The following is a 26843-nucleotide window of genomic DNA, read 5'->3' on the forward strand; positions in this document are numbered from 1 at the left end:
TTAAAAAGGTAATTTATGTAGATGACAAAAGAAGCACATTTATCTGGCCCAAAGTGAACATCTCTGAGTTTAAGAAAAAGTTTTGTCAGCAAAAATTCATATTAAGTTCTTTTCTAAGTACCTCAAAATGGGTCATTATTTGCTTCAGCAAAATGGTTTTTCATCAGGCATAAACTCTGTTTCTCCTTGTCCTTCATTCAGCTTCTAACAAAAATAAAAAGTAAAATTATTGCAAACCTTTTTTGTTTGATTCACAATAATTTACATTCAGTCTAACACCAGCCGAGATAGAGAACTGGTACAATATGTCCTATATTATTTAAATTTTAAATTACCTATAAATTGTCTTATTGGAATCTAAATATTTCGGATTTGGGTTAAAGCCCCCAATGTTTTGAGATCCTAAAAACGCCCCTGATGCCGTCTCTCCGAATCAGACCAGGTTTTCCGCAAAATGTTTGCCAATTATCAATGTAGCCCACATTGTTTTCTGTAGGCACCTCAGCCACATTTAACTGACGCTCCAGCCGTTGTATTTCAGTTTGTGTTTACTGCAGCTGTATTTTTGGGTATTCCTTTCTGATTATACATGTTTCTATGTTTTCTTGTAAGTACAGCTGTTTCACAGGGAGCTTTGGGGACAGAACAATATTTCAATTTCAGTTGCATGTCTACTCGTTTTCATATTAAGTCATGAACCAACTTTTAACTTTTTAAATGTTATTACTTGAAATTGTTGAATGTAGCCAGTGAGTGCTGTCTAATTCAGTTGGTAAAGGTTAAACATAACTATAGCTTATAACTGAACCTTATCTGATTGACTATACATATATATATATATATATATATATATATATATATATATTTATCTTAAATAACAAATAACATGCTAGTGGTAGCCTACATGCTCATATTAGCATTTAAGTTCATTTTAGTGTACATTTTGTCGTTAGCATACTAAATGGACTAAGGTAATGTTATCCTACTGCTATTGTTTCCTTCATCTTTTTCTGCATCTTCAAATCATTTAACTGTTCACCATTTTCACTTTCAGATTACTTCTCACATTTGAATGTGTTCAGCTAACTTTAGCTAATTTTTTCCAGTTTATTCAGCATCTTCTGCTGCGTCCATTCAGCTGATCAGCGTTCGCAGGAACAACAGTTTTCCAGTATTTATTTATTTATTTTCAAAAGTTTCCATACTGGTAAAACGTGCTTCTCATGTGCACCAGTTGATGTATTTTCGAAATTGTCTCGTACGTGAAACTCCGACTTTCTAAGGTAAAACAGCTATACTTAAAAATCAATATCTCAGTCCATCAGCACAGGAGATTTCCTCTCGTTCTCTCCTTCTCCCCCCTCCTCTTCTCTTTCCCGTTTTGACGTCTATGACTCTGTCACCCGCCTCACCGGTTTTCAGGCAGCTCTCTGGTCCAGTCATGTAGCCATTCTCCGTTCACATACGCCCTCTGTCTCATCGTGCCGTATCTGTGAATTTTTAGACTACTTAGTTTTACTGTAGTTGATTAATTGTGTTTTGTGTCTTAAACTCTTTTTGCGCTTTTCCGACGCGTTTCTGACGCTTTGGTGAATTCCGTGCGTCAGGGCATCCCACAATTTCCACACTTTAAATCTCTGGTTGCGCTCTCGAGTACCTTCCTTTTATTATCCCGGTTGAACGTCGGGCATCCGTCACCGCCGTGACCTCTTATTGTTTCTTTGCAAAGTTGGAAACCACAGGGGATAAGGCTTCCATGAGTGCTCCTCCGTTGATCCGGGCGCCCAGCCCGCTGCCGTTTTTGGGAGGAACGAGCAGCCCCAACAGCGAGGGAGGAGGTGGGGAAGGGGGGGACAGTGTGATCTCCTTCCAGATCCAAATAGGCATGAGCCGGGAGCCGGTGCTACTAGATATCTCGGAGCTGAACCTCAGTCAGGTCCGGGAGGTGGCGTGCTCCATTATCAACCAGAAGGTAACCAGCAATTTGTTCGATGCTAAACAGAAGTTTACACACACACACATCCATATTTTATTTGACCACATCTCAAACAAACTACATCAACTTAACATATGAACATTTTTCATAATTCCTTTGAATTATAATCACAGCATGATCCCTTATTTATTTATTTGTTTTTTTTCTGTTTCTATGATCTTTATCAGTATAAGCAAACGTTCTGAAATCTAGTAAATGCAGTATAACAAAGTCAAAACCTCAAAATCTTTAAACATGCAGATGGAGTCATTTTTTTTACAACTTTTCCTCCTGAAGAATGGTTGTTTTTTTCAAATGTTCTAGTTTTCCTACAAAGGTATCAGAACCAGATGAGCATAAATTTAAATAGCACTCTGATCTGATACTGACAGCAGTGCAGTTGGAACACTTTGGACCACAAGAAAAGAAGAATTATGTAGGAGCAGTTGAAAGTGAGATAAAGCTTTACCATATGAAAACAAATAACTAAAAATTGCATGTTTTGAAGCAAATAGTGTGTAGTACATGTTGACATAAGCTGGCTGAAATAATGCTCCTGCACATTCCCTCTTTCATTAGGAAGACACATTTGTCTGTTTGTAAATATTTCCAGTTATGTAAAGCACAGTCATTGTGAACAAACTAAAAGTGTGCAACCCATCACTCTCTTTTTAAGGTAAACACCCTTTGCAGAAATCCGGTTCGCAAGATATGAGCTGCATGTCTGTTAAGCAGCTGACTGCAGGCTCTACCCAGGCAGATAGCCTAACTAATTAATCAGCTAGTTTCTGCTTGTTAGAATGTTATTATGCTATAAAGGAAACAGGTAGTCTATTCTATGCAAAGTGAGAATTATTTTAGCAGTCTATCGAAATAAAAAATCAGAATAAATGTATTCTACAGATAATATCATTGTAAAAACAATGTTATTTTATCATAGCAATAGAAGAAATATTTTTGCTTAATTATCTTCAATAAATGTAATTAGACCATGTTTCACATTATTGTTACGTAAATATTGTGATAACATGATACTTTTACTCTATATCAGACAGTGAAAAATCCATACTTCCTTAACAAAATACGTCCATGCGGATCTAGTCTTAGGCTTGGTTTGAATTATACCTAATGTTTTAGGGTCAGCGCATGTTAACAGTGGGGTAAATATGCCATATGACATTTGAAACTGAAAGTAAATGATTCATCCTTTTCAGTAATATATCAAATTAAGATCTTAACAGAAATCAAACTTCAGATGCTTGACAATAAGACAATGTGATCATTTTTAAGTTACTGGGTTGATTCAGCAAAAGTTGACTGGTTTTGACACACCATACACAGCTGGAAGGCACATACAATGCCATGAAAAAGTACTTGGCCCCTTACAAATTTGCCCTGTTTTTGCTTTGCTGACACCTTTACATTTACTAAAATGATAAATGGCCTCAACTTGTATAAGGCTTTACCAAGTCCCCAGATACCCCAAAGTACTTTACACTACAATTAGTCATTCATCCACACATTTACACACTGACAGTAGTAAGCTGCACTATAGCCACAGCTGCACCGGGGCAGACTGACCGAAGTAAGGCTGCCATACACAGGCACTATCGAGCCCTCTGACCACCATCAGATGGCAAGTCAGGTGAAGTGTCTTGTCTAAGGACACAACGACTGAGAAGTACAGAGCGGGGGTTCAAGCATGGACAGCCTGTTTAAGTTCAAACCACATAATTTCAATTGGATTGAAGTTCTGACTTTCATTAGGTCATACTAAAACTTTGATTTAGTTTTTATTAGCCATTCAGAGGTAGACTTACAGTGTGAAGCCTCTGTGCATGGGTGGTGCGCTTTACCCCTGTGCCACTGCTGCGCCCTTCACCATCTTCTTTTGAGGACTACATTTCCAGAAAAGAAAAGCAAATAAATTTTTTTTTTATCAAATCTTAAATGCCTTTTCATTTATTTTCCACTTTGGACTTTTACTGTCTATTAAACACCTGATTCATAAAACATCATGCTTGTTGTCTAACTATCCCAAGATAAACTGAATGTTTTGGTAAATGCACAATTCAGTAATATAATATTTAAAATAGGGTACAATGAGAAATATGTTGTGACTTTAGCAAATTAACTAAAGTAAATGTAAATATTTCAGCGCTGGCCCGACAGATTTTTTAACTGGTGTCCATAACCACTGTTAACATCCCTGATCTGAGCAGATGTTGTCAAACTCAAATATTTTGCTTTGATGTTAAACACATCACCTAAGTGAGTCTGGTGTTTATTTAGTTGGTGCACTTGCCAAGCATGTATTCCCTTTAGAATCCATTGCTATTCATGTGAATCGATTTCCTTCTTCTTGCCTTTTTAAAGCCTAGTTTATCTCTCTGCAACAGGGAATATTCCAATAAATATTATAAGAGGTTCTTCAGCCTTAAAAAAAAGAAGACACCATGATAATCCAACACAACTTCAGCATATTAAACCTGATGATGACTAACATCTTTAGTTCCATTATGTAAAAATATAACAGAGCTAACCTCTCCTAAGTAACTACAACATGAAGACAAAGGAAAATAAAAAAACAAACTAAAGTGATATCTCAGAAAAGGTAATTTAAAACATGAAAAATCAGTCCCCATTGATGCCAGTTGACCTCGGAGGAGTTGGAACTGTGACCCTAAACTGGCCTACTGGTGCTAACAGATTGCCAGAACAACCTCTTACACCTCTGCCATGAGAGCGACCATAAACCTCTAAGGTTCCAAATGCCTTGGTAGAGGACCCAGCAAGAAGTGGAACCTATTGGAAGGGCAAGTTTATGAGGGGTCAAAGTAACAAAAATTAACTTGAAATTAATTGAAGGTGTGAAATAATGAACATAGTTAATTGAGTGCCGTAGAAACCAACATGTGATTAATTTTTGCCTCTGAAAATTAGAATCCGAGAATTTGGAGGTCATTAAAATGATGGTAAAACATGGAAAAAATATTAATGTTACAAATATTACGGTTTTCAAATTTAACGGTGCCTGTTTCCATTTACTGCCCTAATTTTAGCACCTCCATTTTTACCGCTTCAGTTTTATCATTCATCATGCTCACAGTGTAATTTTTGTTACTTCCGGTAGGTCGGAATATGGCTGCAGCCCTGCAGCGACATGCAGGTGTGGATTTCTTTCTGTTAAATTTATTCAGAGCCTTTATGCAGTCAGGCCACAGACCTCAAGAATTCTTGCCTAGTAAAGGAAACTGGGCATCCTTCTACAATTAGACGTATCAGAGGAGCTTGCCAGCAAAGGCCTGATGGTTGAGCCTTGAGTCCTGGGACTGATCGTAGCTGGGCCTGAAAAAGGCCCTCCATGTGGGTCCACCCTCTTGATCGTAAAGATATTAAGGTTGGTTGCCATGTGGGATACATGGCATAAGGCAAGGCAAGTTTATTTTTATAGCACATTTCAGCAACAAGACAATTTAAAGTGTTTTACAACTTTGAGTGGCAAACAAATAACATAAAAAATTACATTGCAGTGGCATAATAAATGAAGGTAAAGAAAAGTTGTACTACAAACTAAAATCAATGAATTTTAATATTTTATGACTGAACGACTCCCCTGTTGGAAAAATGCAATTCTTTAACTCATTTATTGATGCACTCAGTGCTTTTAGGTTCATAGTTATTATCATAAAGTCAAAAATGTCTCCTTGGGAAGACAGGGGCCTGGATGTGCTTATTTCTGGTATAAATAGCTGGCTGTAAGGACTTGGACTAGTTTCACTACAGTGACTGACAGAAGCAAATGCACAGCAAACAACTAAACTCGCCATAAATGGCAAAAACACATGAATGTTCAAAAACACAGAAACCAAAAAAACTGTGCAACAGAAAAATGCTGCAAATATGAAAACATCAAACAGCAAAAAACACAGCAAGTTAAGAAAAGCTGCAAACTCGCTTCACAAAACTGAAAGACCAGTAGAGGGGAGTCAACCACCAAGTCACATTGGGTCAGACCCTCAGTAAAGACATTATTGGGAATGCCTAGAAGAAACTTGGAGGGAAGAAAGAAGAGGTACGTTATCCTTCATGTCTTTTTTAAACAAGTGGTCGTAATATTTTCAATATTATAGAACAGAACGTGGTCGACTACCTCTAGTGGTCTGCTGCACTTCTGTTTTGTGGAGCGCGATTGCAGCTTTTTTAACACTTACTGTTGTTTTTGCCATTTGCGTTTGTTTTCATAAATGTAGCATTTTTCTTTTTGTTTTTTGTGTTTGTGTGTTTTGGAGTTTGCATCATCATCATCATTTGGCATTTGTGGGGCGTTTAGCTCTTTCCACCTTTCGGCCACCATACTTCACTGGTAGGAAAAACACTGGAGCTAGTGTGTGAGGTCAAAATAATAAATGTAGTTGGACTCTTCCCCATACCTTGTTTTGCTTGTGTGCCTTAACTCAGCTCCTGGATAAAGAATGTACTCTCTCCAACTTTAGGTTGTCCACCGAAAGAGACATAGAGTAGGTAATGAATGTGGATACTCAAAACTCCCTGGGTTAGTGCCTGTATGTTAGATTTAAATTTGTTTAGTGAAATAATAAACTTTTCTTCCTTGCGCCTTTTGCGGGTGTGACCAATGAAAGGGATGGTTCTGACTTAGTTACGCCTATGTGCCAAACAGCAGTTCAGATTATCCAGACAATTTCTGAATGGTGACCTGGAGGCAATGCCATCTGGGTACTTCATTGTACTCTGGGATTCATGAGTGTCCATGTGGGAACGATGGAGGTATGTATTAGAATGTAATTGGGTAGAACAGTTTTGAGCTATGTTTTTATGCAGTAATACTGTGCACGAGATTGGTTGTCTATAAGAAACACTGTGTTTAAGCATAGCGTGGTCCATAGGTGTACGTAGTAGCTTGGGGTAAAGGTCACTGATAGGTCTGTAATCATATAATCTAATCTGTGGACCTATGTCTTGTACGTTTATGATTCATGTAAAAAAGGGGCAGAGCTGACAACTGTGCACAATATGTTGAGTTTGATCCGGTGGCAGGAGAAGCTGCTGGACAGACCTAGTTGCCGTTGTGGTACGTTTAGAGCGTCTACTGAAGGACCATGTCTAGGTGATTTACAACTCAGGTAGAGCTTCAACATAAGTAAGAAGGGCTTTAGTGCTTTGCTTGAATGATTTAAGAAATGAGACAGCAAGCTTACAGTAGAAAAACCAGGAGAAATAGGACACAGAGTATTCGCAGAGTATCAGGCGATGTAATAAAAGAATACAGCAATGAGTGAAAACAACTAGACAGCTTATATACTGATGGAAATGTGGAGAAATACATAGAATGCAGGGGTGTGCAATCAGAGGATATAGGAAACAACTGAGGAGGGTGAAAGCAGGGAACTGAGGGAAGGAAACTAATAAGCACAGAAGCTGAACAGAAATACACAGAAACACTAGGGAGAATCTAACAGATAATAAATTCACTAGCAAGGCCCATGCCTCAAGGATATGAGTTTAAAGGTTTATTAAAGAAAGAAGTTGAAGGGATGGAAGAACTGGAAGTAAGGATGAGATCATCTGAGGAGACAGGTCTGAAGGCCTGGGAGGAAGATACTCCACATGGGGGTACAATCTTCTGGATATTGCCTTACTTGGAGCTACAGGCTCATACAACAGAAGAAATGCACATTTAACAAGGTGATTATCTCTCTCTTCTCATCATTCTCAGTTCATGCAGTTCTTTCCTTATTCACTTTCCCGGTTACTGACTCCTTTCTGTAACTTTCATATGTCCATACTGAGTGGAAAATACCCCTCAGCCTGAGTGCACAAATCACTATAATAAATTAGCAAAACAACTAATAACTATTCTGGTATAAATACTGTTTGTGACTTTTGTTCGTTGCCCTGTTTCACTGACTAAACTCTGTGACAGAGTCTTCAAACGCTGAAATGCTTACTTTGGACGAATCCTTGTTGACACTGTAGCTCCATATTCCCAAATCAGGGATTGTGTGCTTGTCTTCCTATTTGCTGTTCTGTTCGTTCATAAAAACTTGGTTTAGCATTTGTGTCCTCACCTTTGGTAAAACAAAACACATCCAAGCCATTTGTTTTTTTTTACCACTTTTTTGGTGTTGACAACACTAGTAACGTTTCCAACCGTGAAACAAATCTTCAACACGGCCAGGATCAGCCCAGTCCAAGGCGGTGCACTCAACTCTTCTTCTTCTGCTGAGTCTAACGTAAACAGCAGCGCGACCAGCTACCATAACAGCAGTTGTTGCGTGCAACATGCTCACTTGGGCTTTCTACCCCCGGCTACCGTAGTAAGTCTACACACAAAATTTCTCATTCACAGAACGCTAAAATTGGGGACAATTCCGGGAACAGCTTTAGCCGGCGACAGGCCGTCTAAATTGGGGACGTCTGGTCACCCTACACTACAAGACACTTGGTTTTATCTAAGACGCAAATTAAAAGTAATTCCAATTTGGACTCTGGCGCTTTATCCCAAGTTTTGCTGACATGATGCTAGGTGGGGACGGACCGCAAAGATGACTTGACTGACGTACCCGTCATCTGCTGGCATAATGCGGCACAGCAAAAAAAACAAAAAAACAACAGCAACCCGAGACTAGACTTCATACTTATGCATGAGACACACAAACGAAAACTAAGCACATTATCTCTATAAATGTTAGTTAGTTTTGTGAACACTCATTACAATTTCAGTTAGTCTTCATTTTTCTGCAAAGTCTGGTTTTTAGTTTTATTTCAGTTAATGAAAATGTTGTTTTACTTCTAGTTTTCATTATTTAGGTTAGTTTTCGTTAACGATAATAACCTTGGTCGAGGATGAGTAAACCATGAAGAGAAGGGATGCTAGCTGCTTTAGACAAGAGATTAGAAATGAAGGATTTTCCTTGAGGAATGATACAAATGGCATAATTAAGATGAACGAGAAGTGTTAACAACTGTTGTTTGGAACATCTGTCAATGAGCAAGAAGTTTAAGAGGAGCAGAGTAATGCGATGAATTTTCTCCAGAGGCAATGATGCTTGAAAAGAGGATAAGTCCAGAATAATACCTAAGAACTCGACTGAGTTGCATAAACCGATAGTTTCCTCTTTTAGAGAGAATGACGCCCAGGCCTAAAAAGACTTTGGTTAGAGCAAAGACCTTGGCCGGGAAGAGATAATGGTGAGGTTACGATCAGGAAGTTGTCAAGAAGGTGCAAAACATAAGGGAGTTTGTAGTTGTTAATGAGGATCCAACATAATGCTTCTGACTGAGTCAAATATTTTTTGGGCTACTTCTACAGTCGAAGGTGAGCTGTAATGCAAAGTACTAAGCTCCTTTCCAGAAAACACCAAAGAAGCGGTAGAAATCAGGGTGGATAGGGAGGACTTTAAAGGCGCTGGTGTTGTCTGCTTTGGAGAGCCAGGCTCCTCGGTCGGCTAACCGAATGAGTGCGATGGCGTGATTAGTGTTTGCATATTTCATTGAAAAATCTGGGAACGGAATAGTGCTGTTGATAAGAGGAATGTGAGATCCACGAGGAGCTGACAGGTCTATGATCAATCTTTTCTTACCGGAATATTTGTGGGTGGCGATGCCAATGGGATAGGAAAGGGTGGCTGACTGAATGGGCATATCATATATCCTTCCTTGACCTCTTTGGCTAAAAGAGTATCCACGGTATATGGTTCTGAAAGAGCAGTTTGGAGATTGTGACATTGGTTGGTGGAATGACTTCTATGCCCATGAGAGCATTTACCTTAATTGGTGTGGAACGTTGCCAGCTTAGTCAATCCGCCTGTGACGTGGGATTGTGAGGGCATGAGTTCCTGGCGTGGGCACCGTCACAGAAAGTGCAGGCGTGTAACAGTCTGCATTTGGAGACTGAAGAGCCAAGGACATTGAAGATTTTGCAAATCATTCTATCTGCCTGATACAAAATAGAGACAAAATAGTGACTGAATAATTGATTGAAGGCGTGTGTCACTGGGTTTAAGACTAATGGGTGGAGGAGGGGCGATGGATGACACCCAATCCAGAACTGAAGAGCTGCGAGATGATGGACGAGAGCGGAGAGGGATAATAGCGGTACATGTGGTGTCTGGGTGAGAAGGAGCATCACAAACACTGCATGATAAGGAGGAATGAGCAGCGAAAATACGGCAGTATAGTTCAGAATCAAGAGAACCCCAGGATGTGCCCTGATTAAATTGCTGTAAGTGACCAGCAGCCTGGGTAGCAAAGAGGATGTGATATTGATAAAAACTATTACCTCTGAAGCGGACAGCCATGTCAAGAATAATGGAAAGATGGTCATCCAGTTCTGGCCTACAGTCTGGATAGACCGAGCAGATAATGTCATTGTATAGTGAAAAAGCCAGGGCAAATTCTGTAGGGGTAAGACCCTTAGAGCGAGAACCTAGTGGGTGGCTTAGCTGCATGACTCCTAAACTAGTCTGCAATTCCCTGGACTGATCTACATAATTTCCATGAAGGATTTGTTGACCTTAGATCTCCTTCCACTTCTGAGAGCATTGCGGCCGCTGGTCTTGGACTTTGATGAATATAGAGAGTTGATTTGTGGTTGAGGCCAAGGTGAAAGAGTTGTGGAGTGAAGCTGAGATTGAGGATTAAGGCTACGACAAGAAACTTGTCTGATGACTGGAGGAGGAGAGGTTTCTGCAATGAACGGATTGTTGAGAATGTCATTTTCTGATTTGGGTGGATTGAGTTCAGAGAGATCGGCGTCCATGGTGAGTCAGAAACGTAGTTTGAGCACTGTAAAGCACGGAGGTAGTCCGTCAGTTTAAAGAATGTAACAGACTGTGAATGTAGGCTGAGCTTGGAATAAGTAGACAGTTGGGTAATTAGAGGTGTGGTTGAGGCATGGCCCTGCTCCCAAACCTAAGTTAACATATTAACCCAAAAAACACAAACATCTGAGAATCCAGTTGGTTGGTGAGGTAATCGAAGGAGTTTCACTGTTTGGGCTACATGTGATATGTGAACTTAGAGAATGCTCATGACATGTCCCGTGATCCATTTGTAGTGGGTACTGGAGGAAAATAATTTGTTAGGCATACACAGAGCAGTAGCAGAATGGCCAAGCTTTATCATCCAGGGGGAGCTCTGACTCCTTTCGATGCTCGATTGTTGCCATCAGAACTACTGTATTAGGAAGGTTTTCAGGGCACATCTTACAAGGAAAAGATCCTGGGGCAGATACAGAAGTAATATCATAACTAAAACAACTTTAACTCACGCAGCAATCATGTTACAGCCTCACATAGGCTGTGAACACACATATACTCACACCTCTGCCCCTCTATGACAGTAAAAATGGAACTGTGTGGAGTGCGTATCAGTTAGTAGTGCTTTCTCTTTGTTGCCTGGCAACTGATGATGATTGGGACTGTGAAGTGTCCTTGTTAGAGCCATTATTAGAGACACACACATATAGACAGACCACTGCTTTCCAAACAAATCACAAATGATGAAGATGTGTCTTTTGTTGGTCATATCTTTTCCTGCTTCTATTATGTCCTCATTTTAATCCATTGCCTTTTTCAACTCCCTTTCTATTTAACACCCTTAAATGCTATGGATAAGTGTGGTTGCACTACCTATTTTAACATTTGTAAGGCAGGAATAGCCTATCACTGGGAGTTCAAGAGACAGTTACCCACATTTGTGAAGTCTGGTTGTTGGCCAACACTACAGTACTTGGTGCCCAGTGACTCTTTTTAACCTGTTCTATTCAGAAATGTCAACACCTCTGATAAATAAGTCTTTGCCAAAGTTCTTTAATTTGTTCTTTCTTGGTGCATTTCAGCATGCAATGTGTTAAAGGCACCTACTGATATGATTGTGTATTATTTTGAATAAAGCACAATACTGTAAAATCACAATCTGAGGTCATTCAGACTGACAGCTATATGACAACAAAGTGCATCCAGTATAATCCTTGGTATGTGAAGAACAAGCGTCAGCAGACAGCTTGGGTACACCAAGAACAGAAGCAGTTTGAGGCAGTGAAAACTGAAGAGGTACCCTGTTCTGCTTTGTGTGTATCCTTGACATAGTCAGTAAAATCAAGGGAAATGCAACAGTTACTCATGTTTCTCAGGTTTCTGCTATGAAACTGTTAATCTTTACTTTGGGTAAATGCTGCCCTAGGGTAAAATTATTTTTGTTATTATGATGCTAAATTATTCTCTGAAGCAAGATAAATACAATCATGTATACAAATTACAAGCTTGTTTTAAAGATGTAAAAGCCTGGATGACTTAATTTCTCACAAGATGTTTATTGTTCACTTTTGGATTATAGGAACTAGACTGGCTTACTAAAACTTTGGAGTCTGAAAACAGCACTCATTAAATATTTTAAAGTAAACAACTGATAAAAATTATTTGTGTTAATTTTTGCCTCTGTTTGTTATAATCATTAAGTTTAAATTGTTACAATAGATCAGCTGTTATAGGTGGTAGTGGTTAATACTGTGTACAGTGGTCACATTTTTGTTTTCAGTTACTTCAGAGCTTGTGAGGAGGAGTGTAACTAACATTATGCAGTAACCATGTCTAATGGCAAACACTTTGATCATAGACCGTACAACTTAAATTTTTGGTGCGTTAGTATTATCTAAAGTAGATGAAATGAAGCATCTTCAAGACCGCGATCATCAAGACTTTATGTGTAGAAAAAAGTCTTGAAGCTGAATATAATAAAGAAAGATTGGAAAGATGGAGAGGAATCAGCCGTGTGTTTTTGTCTCCATGACAACAAGAGCTGCACTGCTGCTATGGTGACAGCACAAATAAAAAAATGTATCTATGAAGTGTATCATCTGAGTAGAGAGGAAGGTGAAGGTCTGAACAATGAGGGTGCTCAACCTCATATACTTTCTTTTTGTGATCATTTTCTGCTCACGTCACTCCATCTCCTCTTCTCATTCATTTCATATTCTCCACTTTGTTTATAGCAAGACATTTCACATATAAATGTAATTTCTATATTTCAGAGTTAAATTTTTTTCATTCATTTTTTGTATAGTGGATTAAACAGAAACTACTTAGTGCTACTAAGTACTACTACAGCTAAATAATTTAAATGATAAATTACTTTACAGAATGTGGTACATTATAAATTAGCCTCCAATAAGAAAACAAAATGTATCTGCACTTTTTCTCTCAATTCTAACATTTATTGCTGAGGCGCAATGGGCAAAGAGCTTGCCAACTGTCAGCAGAATCACTAACTACAGCTTTCCAAACTTCATGTGGCCTTCAGATTATTTCAAGAATAGTGTGTAAAAAGCTTCATGGACTGAGATTCCATGGCCAAGCAGCAGCTTCGAATGCTTACATCATTAAGTGCAATGGTGTTAAGCATGCTGCCACTGGATTCCAGAGCAGTGGGGACCTGTTCTCTTGAGTGTTGAATCCAGCCTCTCTGTTTGTCGATCCAAAGGATAAGTCTTGATTTGGCAGTTACCAAGTGAATAGTACTTGCTGTTGGAATAATTGAATATAGATTTATCTTATATATTTTCCTTTTCTTTAACTTGACTATTTGATCTTTATAACCTTTCATGATGTATGTGTGAGTAAGGATGTGATGAGTTTGTCTGCAGGCAAGGATCAAAGGTGGAGCTGAGAAGGAAGCAGTCACAGTTGAGGAGGTCATAAAGATGAAGGCTGATTGTGCTGAACAGAAGACACACTGATCTTAAGATGATGGAGACTGTGGAAGTGTGTTGTTACAAGATAATGGTGTTTATGACCTGTATATGATGCAGCTGTTTTTCCCATCCTTAGAGAGCGACATTCATTGTAACTAGGGAACCCCCAAAGATAATAAAAAGAGAGGTACGGACAGATGGTTTTCAGAGCGGTAGGAGATTTGTAACTGAAAGCACATCCCTGTCCGTTCTTTTTGCAGCGAGTAAAGTAGCTAATTCTTTGTCTTTCTCTTCTTTTTGTTAGGATTATAAGTATTTTAGGTTGTTTAAACCTGACACTTTCCTGACTGCATTATGTCAAATGTAAAGTTTGGCACAGAGGTGATTATGGAGTGAGGTACGAGTTGGGATCAGACCCTAGTTCAAGGATATCTCAGAAAAGGAAATTCAGACCCCAGTCAAAAGAAGACTTAGTGCTTCAGCAGAACAAGTCATTTTGAACAATTTCATGCTCCCAACTTTGTAGGAACAGTTAGGAACTTATTCTTCCAACATAATTGCGCACGAATACACAAATCAAAGTCCATCAAGTCATGAATGAACCAGTTTTGTGTGAAAGAACGTGACTGTCCTGCACAGAATCCTGACATTAACCCAAAGGAACACTGCTGGGATGACAAACAGGGGAGACGGTGAGCCAGGCCTTCTCCAACATCAGTGCCTCACCTCATGAAAGCACCTTTGGAAGAATGGTCAAAGATTCCTATAATTACACTCCTAAATCTTGTAGAATGTTTTCTGCACACAGTTGAAACACTTGTAGCTGCAAAAGGTGGGCAACATATGAAATCGTATAAATTAGAAATGTTTGTACAGTTTTTGAAGGGAGACTTTGGGTAATTTAAATGCAAACCACATATGGCTTCGTGATTTCTTGTGTATACCAGTCATTATAAAGGTTGTTGAAATATAATTAAAAATATTTTTTTTGCAAACACAAGGTAAATTCCTTAGCTCCCTCAGGGGCAGTTTTTCAGCACCAGGTCATCAGTGTGTGATGACCAACTCAGTCACATAGGTGCTGCAGTTATACAAGGCTATTGTAGTTCTGCTTGGAAATTACGAATTATGCTGAACAACTGGCCTTTTCTTTCATGGAAACAATCTTAACCTTGTCTCTGGTGATATATCTTGTGGTCGGTGCACATTTGTTTTGCTTATTATTATTTTTCACAATTTTACAACTGAAAAAAAGATTAAATTCATTCATATTGAGTCAAGTATAAATATTGTCATTGTTTTCTTAATTGTTTTGACCCATATGCAGAAAGACACTCAGGAGGCAGGAGAAAAGTTTCACAAGTTTATTTTTACAGGAGTGAGAATGGAAGTGGAAACCAGGACTGGAGGCACCAAACTGTACGGAGAAGGAGATCAGGTAAGTTACGCTGGAGTTGGATGGGTAATTACTGGAAACAGAATTTGAGTCTTTGCTTACAGTTGGCGGAGAAGTTGATGGAGAACGATGTGGAGCCTGGGAGGACGGCCTATATGTTGCTGCAGAACCAGGGAGTTAGTCCAAGGAAACGATGAATGCTCTGATGAAGCTTCAGGTGAGCACTTGACAGTTGAATAATCCAGACTATTGTTTATATGAACGGAGTTTACCTGGTGAGGTTTCAATGGAGTTAATTGGTGGAGGGTGAGCAGGGTTCGCTTGCCTGAGGACGAAGGATTTGAGCTGTCAGCTGGAACTTGAACCAATCAGGTTTCTTTGGAAGCTTGAGTTCTTTGACTGAGGCAGGATTCAAACTGAGAACTTGGAGCCAGGACTGAAAGTCACAGGAGCTTGAGGCTAGGACTGTAGGGTTCCTTGGAAGGAGCACACGAACAGGTAAGTAAACTGTGTGCTTTAGCTTAGACATAAACAATACAGCGTGGCCAGGAGAAGTTACCACAAAGGCAAACACCGAGGCACTGGAGTGCTGACAGCTCCACCTTCTTATACTCCTCCATGTTGATGGAAATGAGAAACACCTGCTACCCCCGGCACCTGAGGTTCTTGGCGGCATCTAGTGGTGAGTAAGTGTTAGCAGCAGGCAACTAACAATACATGAAAACTCCCAGACTCCGACATCATCCCCCCCTCAACGGTTGCCTCCTGGCGGCCGAGAGGAGGAAGAATAAGGCAGAGAAGCAAAATAGTCGGTGATCAAAGAAGGGTCACAAATAAACGACTTGAGGACCCAAGTACGGTCCTCCGGACCATAACACTCCCAATTGACAAGATATTGCCACGCCCTACCCCGCCGACGGGAGTCTACGATCCATCGGACCGTGTAGAAGGGATGCCCCTGGAAGTATGTAGGGGGCTCGGCTGGAGGGCACAAAGTGCTGGTGAGCACAGGCTTTAATTGGGAGACATGAAAGGTTGGGTGTATACGAAGGCTGGCAGGAAGACGGAGATGGACTGAGGTAGGACTGATTATGGACTCAATTTCATAAGGACCTATAAATCTGGGTGACAGATTGAATTGAATTGAATGAATTGAATTGACAGTCTTCTGGACATTGACTTCAGGGGAATGTCTCTAGAGGATAGCCTAACCTTTTGTCCAGGCTGATAATGAGGAGCAGGTAATGTTTTTCTGTCAGCAAACGTTTTGTTCTGCTGGGCGGTGCGATGAAGTCCTTGGATTGTAGACCTCCAAACCTGTTTACAGCGGCGGATATGATGGTTTACAGAGGTGACAGCTATATCTTTTTCATCGGCTGGGAACAGAGGGGGCTGGTAACCCAGCGAGATCTCAAATAGTGAGAATCCTGTGGCTGATGAAATGTGAGCATTGTGGGTGTATTCAACCCAAGGTAAATATTTGCTCCAATCAGCTGGGTTAGTGGAAGTAAGGCATCTAAGGGTTGATTCGACTTCTTGGTTCGTGCGCTCAGTTTGACCATTGGACTCAGGTGATAACCTGATGTGAGTAATACCTTGGCTTCCAGCGCTGCACAGAACTGTTTCCTTACTTGCGAGATGATCTGGGGTCAACGATCAGAAAGGATATCCTGAGGGATGCCGTGCAGCCGAAAGACATGCTTGATCAGCAACGGAGCCCTTTAGAATGCCGAGGGAAGTTTCCTGAGAAGGATAAGGTGACAAGATTTTGAGAAACGGCCTATTATGGTTAAGATTGTAGTCATACCTTGTGAGCAAGGGAGTCCAGTGACAAAATCCAAAGCTATGTGGGACCAGGGCCTCTTGGGAATACTGAGGGGTTGGAGATAACCTGCTTGGGGGTTGGTTAGTGGATATGTTACGAGCACTAACTGAACAGGCTTTGACATATTCTTTAACATTCCTATGTAACTATGGCCACCAAAACTTCCTAGAGATGAGGGCTGTGGTTCGACTGGTTCCAGGATGGGCAGAAAACTTGGAGGTATGAAACCAATGGATGAATTTAGAACGGACTGCTGATGGTACATAGGTATGATTAGGTGGACCAGTTCTGGGGTCCAGTTCAGACTGTTGAGCCTGGACCACCATGCTCTCGATCTCCTAAGTTAGAGAGCCTGCAATGCAACTAGAAGGGAGTATAGTGGTTGGTTGTTCCTGAGTCGTCGAGTGAATACTGGCGAAACAAGGCATCTGGCTTCACGTTTTTATCCGCTGGTCTATATGAAATGGACAGGTTAAACCGGGAAAAGAACATTGACCAACGAGCTTGACGGGAGTTCAGTCGTTTAGCTGATTGGATATAGGAAAGATTCTTATGGTCAGTCATTACCAGCACAGTGTGTTCTGCACCCTCCAGCCAGTGGCGTCACCCCTCCAAAGCGAGTTTGATAGGCAGAAGTTCTCGGTCTCCCACATCAGAATTGCTTTCAGCACTGGAAAGTCTGCAGGAGAAGAAAGCACATTGGTGAAGTTTGCCATCCAAATCAAAGTATTGAGACAACACAGCTCCTACTCCTGTGTCTGAAGCATCCACCTCTAAAGTGGGGATCAGGGTGAACGAGGATGGATTCTTGGGAGAATCTCTCCTTTAGTTGAGAAAAGGCTGTGTTGGCTTCTGAAGTCCACTTGAATTGTTGTTTAGTTGACGTAAGTGCAGTTAGTGGGACTGCAATCAGACTGAAGGTTCTTATGAGTCATCGGTAGAAATTTGCAAATCCCAGGAAACATTGAAGTTGTTTTCGTGAATCGGGAGTGGGCCATTTGAGTATTGCTTTGATTTTTTCAGGATTTGAGCGAACCAGCCCACCATGTAATATGAAACCCAGGAAGGTGACTGATGTCTTGTGGAATACGCATTTTTCAGCTTTTATAAAAAGCCTATTTTTGACGAAACGTTGAAGAACCTGGCGGATGTGATGTTTATGTTCAACAGGGTTCTTTGAATAAATGAGGATGTCGTCGAGGTATTAAAAAACAAAGATATTCAGGAAGTCTCTCAGAACGTTGTTGACTAAGGCCTGGAATACAGCGGGGCATTGCTAAGGCCATATGGCATTACGAGATATTCGAAGTGGCCAAGGGGGGTCTTAAAGGTCTTCTTCCATTTATCACCTTGGCGTATCTGAACCACGGTGTAGGCGTTTAGTGAATATGGTAGCTGCTTGTACTGGTTCAAATGCAGATGATAACAAAGGGAGAGGGTACTTGTTCTTAACCGTGATTTGATCGAGTCCCCTGTAATCAATACATGGGACTTTCCCACAAAGAAAAAAAACAGCTCCTAATGTGGAGGATGACTGGCGGATTATTCCAGCTGCTAATGACTCAGAAATATACTTCTCCAAGGTTTGTCTTTCAGGGCGTTTAATATTGTACAAGCGACTGGACGGGAGCGGTGCCCCCGGAAGGAGGTCGATTGCGCAGTCATATGGACGATGGTGTGGAAGTGACGAAGCCTTAGACTTGCTGAATACTTGTTTTAGATACAGATATTCCTCAGGTACTTGTGATAGATCTGACAGTTCAGGTACCACAGAGTCAATAGGGGAGGAAATGGGCGAGGCAGCACACTGGAGACAAAAAGACAGGCATTTAGTGGACCAGGATTTGATGCGACCCTCTGACCAGATCAAATGGGGATTATGTTCATGTAACCAAGGGAATCCTAACACTGAAGAGCTTTGTGAAATGGGGAAAATGAAGAACGTGATTTTCTCATGGTGGTTACCTGAAATGATGAGTTCAACAGGCCTGGTGCGATGGTTAACTCGGTGGAATGTCTTCCCATGCAGTGCAAGGACTTGATGAGGTGGATCTAGAGGTTCTACATCTATGTTTGCTTGTTGTACTAAGGACTGATTTATGAGGTTCTGTTCACATCCAGAATCAATAAGCGGTGACAGACTTAACTGATCTGTGTTGAATAAAAGAGTAGCTGGCAAGGATAATCTAGGGGTTTTTAGGCTTATCTTTTGGTCCACCCACTCCCCCTTTAAAGGTGACGGACCCTCTCTTTTGGTCGAATTGGACAAGTTGCAACGGAATGATCTGGTGATCCACAATATAGACATTGATTGGACTGTCTGCATCGCTGTTTTTCTTCAGGGCTTAATCCGGTCCGTCCCAGCAGCATGGGTTCTGGTTTCACAAAGGCAAACACTCAGGCACTGAAGTGCTGACAGCTCCACCTTCTTATACTCCTCCAGGTTGATGGAAATAAGAAACACCTGCTACCCTTGGCACCAGAGGTTCGTGGCGGCATCTAGTGGTGAGTAAGTGTCAGCAGCAGGCAACAAACAATACCCAAAAACTTCCAGACTCTGACAAATATATTTAAGTTTCAGACATTTTTGTGCGATTAACAGACTTTTTTGTAAATCTCCGAATCTTTGACTTGAAATTTTTAATTTCACAATTAGACCAGGCAGTTTTTTAAATGCTTGATGGACTGAATTAATAGTACTAAGCTAGTCATACTAACCACTCAAAGTGTTTTACATTAGAGACACATTCACCCAGACACACTAACAAACAAGCACTTATTCACAAACTGTAAGCAATGTTTGGTAGGCAAATTGAGGTTAAGTGCTTTGTTCAGGGACACATTGACATGTGGCAAATGGAAGCTGGAATAAAACCCACAACTTTCAGATTGTAGAAGGACCACTTTACCCATTGATCCAAAAACAATGTGTTTGGTCTTATCCTAGATGAAGTATGTCTAAATCTGAACTATGCATAAACTTGACCTAATGTCTAAATGAGTGTCTATATGTAGCCTCAACATAAAAATGAAGTCTGTTGCTCAGTGGGTTGTTCCCTTGTTAGGCTTACCTCCCACCCCTAGGTCATGGATTTGTGGATCTACATTACTTGCTTTGAATTTTCTTCTTAGCAGCAATTTGAATAAAGAATCTAACATACAGACATACAGTGATAACAACGGTATGGGCTATTTTTGATAAAAGAAATAAATATGTGGCCATGGATGACTGAACTAATTTTTTATATTTATGAGAAAGAAATTGGGTCAAATATTGTTTTAATCCATTACTATAGGGCAATGGGAATCTTCCCTATCAATAATTTACCTTTGGTAGGACAGTACAGCAAGGCTAGAGCAATTACAATTAATGATGATATTTGTCTTATGTAGTTTGCAAAAAAACACCAACAACCCCCACCCTGCTCAACAGCTGACATACTCTTCTTGGCTAAAAATCATAAATACTTCTCTTTGTCAGTTGCCAGAGTGTGGATTCTATGGGATGTATGAAAAGATTCAGCTGTTTCGTCATGACCAGACATCAGACAACATGCTCCAGCTGCTGCGCTCTGCCTCGCAGATCCAGGAGGGCGACTTGGTGGAGGCCGTTCTGTCAGGTGAGAAAGGTGGAGAGGTGACATGGTCTGCATGTGTCAGTGTACAAACATGCACAAATTTGGGATATACAGTACTGTGCAAGCGTTTTAGGCTAGTGTGAAAAAATACTGTAAACAAAGAATGTTTTCAGAAAAATAAATGATTATTTTTAACAAGTTACAAAATGCTAGGTGAGCAAACCCAAACATACAGCCAGAATCAGAATCAGCTTTATTGCCAAGTTCGTACATACAAACAAGGAATTTGACTCCGGTACACTTTGCTCTTTGCTCTTTGGTTTTGTTTTTGTATTACAGAATATACATATTTACAATGTACAATATACACATATATAATAAAAAGGTTATTTGCAACATCTGTATGCTGTTGTTTTGTACTCTATTGAATGATCAACAGAGAAACAGCCTGGGGGAAGAAACTGTCGCTGTGGTGGCTGGTTTTAGTAAACAGTGCTCTGTAGCGGCGACCTGAAGGTAAAGCTCTGAACAGTTTATGTGCAGGGTGTGTGGGGTCTGCAGAGATTTTAGCAGCTGTTTTCCTGACCCTAGACCTGTATAAGTCCTGGATGGAGAGAAGGTCAGCCCCGATTATTCTCTCTGCATTCCTGATTATTTGTTGCAGTCTGGACTGGACCTGTCCTGTTTTGTGGATGAGCCAAACCACACTGAGATGGCTGAAGACAGGACAGACTGAATGATGGCAGTGTAGAAGATGACCAGCAGCTCCTGTGGAAGGTTGAACTTCTTGAGTTGCCTCAGGAAGTACAGTCTCTGCTGGGCCTTCTTTCGAACAGTGTCTATGTGTGAAGAACATCTCAGGTCCTCAGAGATGGTGGTTCCAAAGAACCTGAAGTGGTCCACGGCCGATACAGTGTTGTTGAGGATGGTGAGGGGGGTGTATGGGGGTGGTGTTCTCTGAAAGTACACCACCATTTCCACAGTCTTGAGTAGATTCAGTTCAAGGTAGTTCTGACCGCACCAGTGTACCAGCCGATCCACCTGGTGTCTGTATGCAGACTCATCACCGTCCTGGATCAGTCCAATGACAGTGGTGTCATCTGCAAACTTAAGGAGTTTCACGGACGAGTCAGATGAGGTGTAGTCATTTGTGTACAGGGAGAAGAGGAGTGGGGATAGAACATACCCCTGGTGGGCACCAGTACTTATTGATCTGGATCGGGAGAAGATGCTCCCCAGTCTCACCTGCTGCTGTCGGTCCGTCAGGAAGCTTTTGATCCACTGACAGGTGGAGGCTGGGACGTTGAGCTGGGTGAGCTTCTGGTGGAGGATGTCTGGGATGATGGTGTTGAAGGCCGAGCTGAAGTCTACAAACAGGATCCTGGCGTACATCCCTGGGTGGTCAAGGTGTTGCAGGATGAAGTGTAGACCTAAGTTAACAGCAACAGCCAAAGACATTAAGAAATATCTTCAGCATAAGGAAGAACACGATTTACTGGAAGTGATGGTATGGCCCCCACAGAGCCCTGATCTCAACATCATGGAGTGTGTCTGGGATTACATGAAGAGACTGAAGGATGTGAGAAAGCCTACATCCACAGAAGATCTGTGGTTAGTTCTTCAAGATGTTTGGAGCAACCTATCAGGTGTGTTCCTTCAAAAACTGTGCAAATTTACCTAGAATAAATGATGCTGTTTTAAAGGCCAAGGGTGGTCACACCATATTTTGATTTGATTTAGATTTCTCTTTTTTTTTTTTTTTTTCTTTCTGCTCTCGGTGGAGGAGGACGCTTGTGTTTGTCGATAATGTCAGTCGAGGATATGGAAGATATGTGTATAATTGGATGTTTGATATCAGGATTTCTGCTTTTTGGAGTCAGCGGTTACCTGGGATATCGAGAAATTCGGAGATTGTCAGCAGCTGTTCTGGCAATTTTGAGGCTGCCTGGCATGTGTGATGGGATCTTCAGGGCGATCAGCACTCAGACTGAGATGTTACGTGAGCTGAATCGCAGACTGGATGTGATCCTTAGGATCGCAGGCAGGTTGCGGTTCCTGGACTCAGGGGTGAAATGGGATAAATCTTGGAGAAAGTTGTTCGCTCGGATCTGGCGAAAGGCCAGGAATTTGGCTGTTTGGATTTGCCTTTGAGAAGCACCAGCGAGACTCTCAAGGCTGACGGAAAATTAAGAGTCAGCCTAACCCAAATAATTATTGTTTTTTTTAATCTGGCTCCGCTGCACGACCTTGATGGCTGGCTATCTTCAGCCTCTCCTGGAAGTTATGTAAACATGACACTCTGCTCCCTCTGCCCCCTCCGTTCCCAGAGGACATCTGTGGACCTGCTCAGAACTTTGTGGCCGGTTGATGAACATTCCAACGTACCATCAAGGACAATGGCCTCTGGGATAGTGCTTCATGGACTTACTTGCACACACTCACTTGCACACACACACATGCTCAAGATAAACATATGCACCCCTCACACCACCTTCACCGTTCCCGGCATGATGTTGTTTTGTAAACTTGTTGCTTCTTTGTGCTGAGGTTTCTTTGCAATCTCAAACTGTATCCTGCTAAGGATAAAATGTGAAATATGATTTTGTCCCTCTATTTACCTAATGTGGCCTCTTTTCTCATCTAGCAAGGGCTGCGCCTGTGAGTGGGCAGCAAAGCCTCGGTGACCCGTCCTCCCCTTGTCTTGTGTCATGATGTATGTTTGGATGGGTTGTACTGGAATTCTAATTTCCCCTCGGGGATCAATAAAGTATCTTTGAATTTAATTGAATTGTTCATTCACTGCATTTTTATATTGATGAAAATAAATGATTAACACTTCCATTTTTGAAAGCTTCCTTTGTTTACAGCATTTTTTCACACCTGCCTAAAGCTTTTGCACAGTTCTGTATATATATATATATATCCAAAGGAATTACAACTCATGTTAGATGTTTACACTCTTCTGTGTACCTGTTGCACTCTATTAGGACATGTTCAATGGTTTCTGACTGACCACATTTACTGCATGCTCCCGTGGATGTTTTCCTATATGGTAGAGAGATCTGTTGAGGCCTGTATGGCCAATTCTCAGAAGTGTCAATAATCCCTCCACCTTCTGGCTGCCATCCCTAGACCTATTACCCCCCAAATTCTTTTGGCTATGACATTGATGTCTCCCGGTGTCATCATTATCCCATTGTTCCTGCCACATGGTAAGGACCTTATTCTGAATGATAGATTTCCTCTCAGCTTTACTCAGTGGGATGCTTATGTCAGTCACATCCAACTTCAGAGCCTGTTTAGCCTAAACATCTTCATTACCCTCAATGCCTACATGGGCTGGGATCCAGACAAATTAAAGATAGGCCATTTTACTACACACACCATTTTACTACCACATATGTAACATATTTTAATGAAAGATTAACTCTGCACAATTTGCCCAATTTTATGCTCAACAATGCAGCTTGGCTATCTGATGCAACTACAGCTTTCTGTATGTGCGCAATGCTATCAACAAGCAACCAATTAAAAGCTAACACAGTAGCAGTCATTTTAACAGCATTCACGGCAAGGTAGTCATATGTTCTTTTTATCATAATGCAAGATGTTTACTGCTGCTCCTGTCTTGCCACTGTTTGGGTCCTTAGACCATCCGTGTACAACACAAGGCTCTCTTCAAGCCGCTCAAAGTTTTTGAACAATGACCAATCTGGAGTTCTTACACTCTTCTTTTTCAATGTCTGCTAAATTCTGAGCTTTTATATCCCCAACCCACCCAAGACTCCTAGTGTTCCCAACAGTCCTGCAGCGCAGCCTTTGCTGGGTGAACGAGGTTATGCCCTTGGAGGTTGATCCAATACATAAGCATTAGCTTCTTCTTAACTGTAGCAGGAGCTCTTCAGCATCAACCTGCAGCTGCAGGAGATTACCTAAAACATACAGTACAGACCAAACGTTTGGACACACCTTCTCATTCAAAGAGTTTTCTTTATTTTCATGACTATGAATATTGTAGATTCACACTAAAGGCATCAAAACTATGAATTAACACATGTGGAATTATATACTGAACAAAAAAGTGTGAAACAACTGAAAATATGTCTTATATTCTAGGTTCTTCAAAGTAGCCACCTTTTGCTTTGATTACTGCTCCGCATACTCTTGGCATTCTGTTGATAAGCTTCAAGAGGTAGTCACCTGAAATGGTTTTCACTACACAGGTGTGCCCTGTCAGGTTTAATAAGTGGGATTTCAAGCTATATAAATGGGGTTGGGACCATTAGTTGTGTTGTGCAGGAGGTGGATACAGTACACAGCTGATAGTCCTACTGAATAGACTGTTAGAATTTGTATTATGGCAAGAAAAAGCAGCTAAGTAAAGAAAAACGAGTGGCCATCATTATTTTAAGAAATGAAGGTCAGTCAGTCCGAACAATTGGGAAACCTTTTTAAAGTGTCCCCAAGTACAGTTGCAAAAACCATCAAGCGCTACAAAGAAACTGGCTCACATGAGGACCGCCCCAGGTAAGGAAGACCAAGAGTCACCTCTGCTGCGGACAATAAGTTCATCCGAGTCACCAGCCTCAGAAATCGCAGGTTAACAGCAGCTCAGATTAGAGAACAGGTCAATGCCACACAGAGTTCTAGCAGCAGACACATCTCTAGAACAACTGTTAAGAGGAGACTGTGTGAATCAGGCCTTCATGGTAAAATAGCTGCTAGGAAACCACTGCTGACAGACAACAAGCAGAAGAGACTTGTTCGGACTAAAGAACACAAGGAATGGACATTATACAAGTGGAAATCTGTGCTTTGGTCTGATGAGTCCAAGTTTGAGATCTTTGGTTCTAACCAAAGTGTCTTTGTGCGGCGCAGAATAAGTGAACGGATGGACTCTACGTGCCTGGTTGCCACCGTGAAGCATGGAGGAGGAGGTGTGATGGTTTGGGGGTGCTTTGCTGGTGACACTGTTGGGGATTTATTCAAAATTGAAGGCATACTGAACCAGCATGGTTACCACAGCATCTTGCAGCGGTATGCCATTCCATCCGGTTTGCGTTTAGTTGGACCATCATTTATTTTTCAACAGGACAATGATCACAAACATACAGGGGTTGGACAATGAAACTGAAACACTTGTCATTTTAGTGTGGGAGGTTTCATGACTAAATTGGACCAGCCTGGTAGCCAGTCTTCATTGATTCCACATTGCACCAGTAAGAGCAGAGTGTGAAGGTTCAATTAACAGGGTAAGAGCACAGTTTTGCTCAAAATATTGAAATACACACAACATTATGGGTGACATACCAGAGTTCAAAAGAGGACAAATTGTTGGTGCACGTCTTGCTGGCGCATCTGTGACCAAGACAGCAAGTCTTTGCACCACTCAAGGTGGCAGCAGGTTGCAGTAGTTCTGTTACTTTTGATTCTGATTTATTCTTTTTTGGGAACTATTTCTCTTGTGGTGGATACAGATGATTTTTTTTTTTGGACGATTGTCAACTCGGATGCTGTGCAGCTTGGAGGATTTTTCTTAATGCTTTCTAGTTTTGGACATTTGTTATGATGCATTGCCATGGCAACGGGGTTGTTTCTTACAACCGGGAGCCGCTGATTAATATCTCAAAAGCTCAAATAATACTTCAACTACAACCCCAAATCCCTGATGAGTTGAAAAGGAGATGCCGTGGATGCAGAGCAGGAGCTAAGAGAAGAGAGAGAAGGAGGAAGTTCAAGCCATCTCTTCCGTCGATTATGATGGGCAATGTGAGATTGTTGGGAAACAAGTTGGATGAACTCCAAGCCCTACAAAGGACCTAGAGTACCGGGCATGCAGTATTATGTGTTTTACTGAGACATGGCTGCAGGATCATATCCCCGACTCCAGCGTCTCTCTGCCGGGCTTTTTAACCATACGAGCAGACAGAGATTTAAAGAGGAGCGGCAAATGTAAAGGAGGTGGACTGGCAGTACTTGTGAACAACAGATGGTGTAATCCAGGACATGTAACTGTGAAGTGTCATCTCTGCAGTCCAGATATTGAACTGTTGGCAGTAAGTTTCCATCCATGTTATTTACCCAGAGAGTTCACCAGTGTTATTTTGGTAACAGTTTACGTTCCACCTTCCGCTGTTGTCGACACTGCATGTGATGCCATCAGCTCAGTTGTTGCTAAGCTACAGACACAAAACCCCAATGTTTTTGTGGCAATTTCTGGTGATTTTAACCATGCTTCACTCTCTGCTACACTTCCAACGTTTCAACAGTTTGTCAGCTGCTCTACCAGAGAAACATTGGATTTGTTTTATGCAAATGTCAAGGACTCATACATCTCTACAGCAAGACCTTCTCTA

The 26843-nt window shown here is 41.2% G+C and overlaps 1 protein-coding gene across 6 annotated transcripts in view; it reads left to right on the forward strand.

The window, feature by feature from the left end:
* The first annotated feature begins 1246 nt into the window (after positions 1-1246).
* Positions 1247-26843, forward strand: part of prkd1 (protein kinase D1) — a 100845-nt gene continuing 75248 nt past the window's right edge. For 5 of the 6 annotated variants that reach the window (XR_007042560.1, XM_047393104.1, XM_047393106.1 and 2 more), the window contains exons 1-2: positions 1247-1972; positions 20391-20529. Coding sequence is in view for 5 of the 6 variants with exons in the window: in XM_047393104.1 (XP_047249060.1) it covers positions 1757-1972; positions 20391-20529 (355 nt within the window). In the remaining variant the exon portion in view is untranslated. Of the gene's footprint in view, positions 1973-19251; positions 19415-20390; positions 20530-26843 lie in introns of all 6 variants that reach the window. The other variant, XM_047393108.1, reaches the window with a different exon arrangement.

Source organism: Girardinichthys multiradiatus, chromosome 19 (genome assembly GCF_021462225.1).
Source record: "Girardinichthys multiradiatus isolate DD_20200921_A chromosome 19, DD_fGirMul_XY1, whole genome shotgun sequence".
Lineage (NCBI taxonomy): Eukaryota > Metazoa > Chordata > Actinopteri > Cyprinodontiformes > Goodeidae > Girardinichthys > Girardinichthys multiradiatus.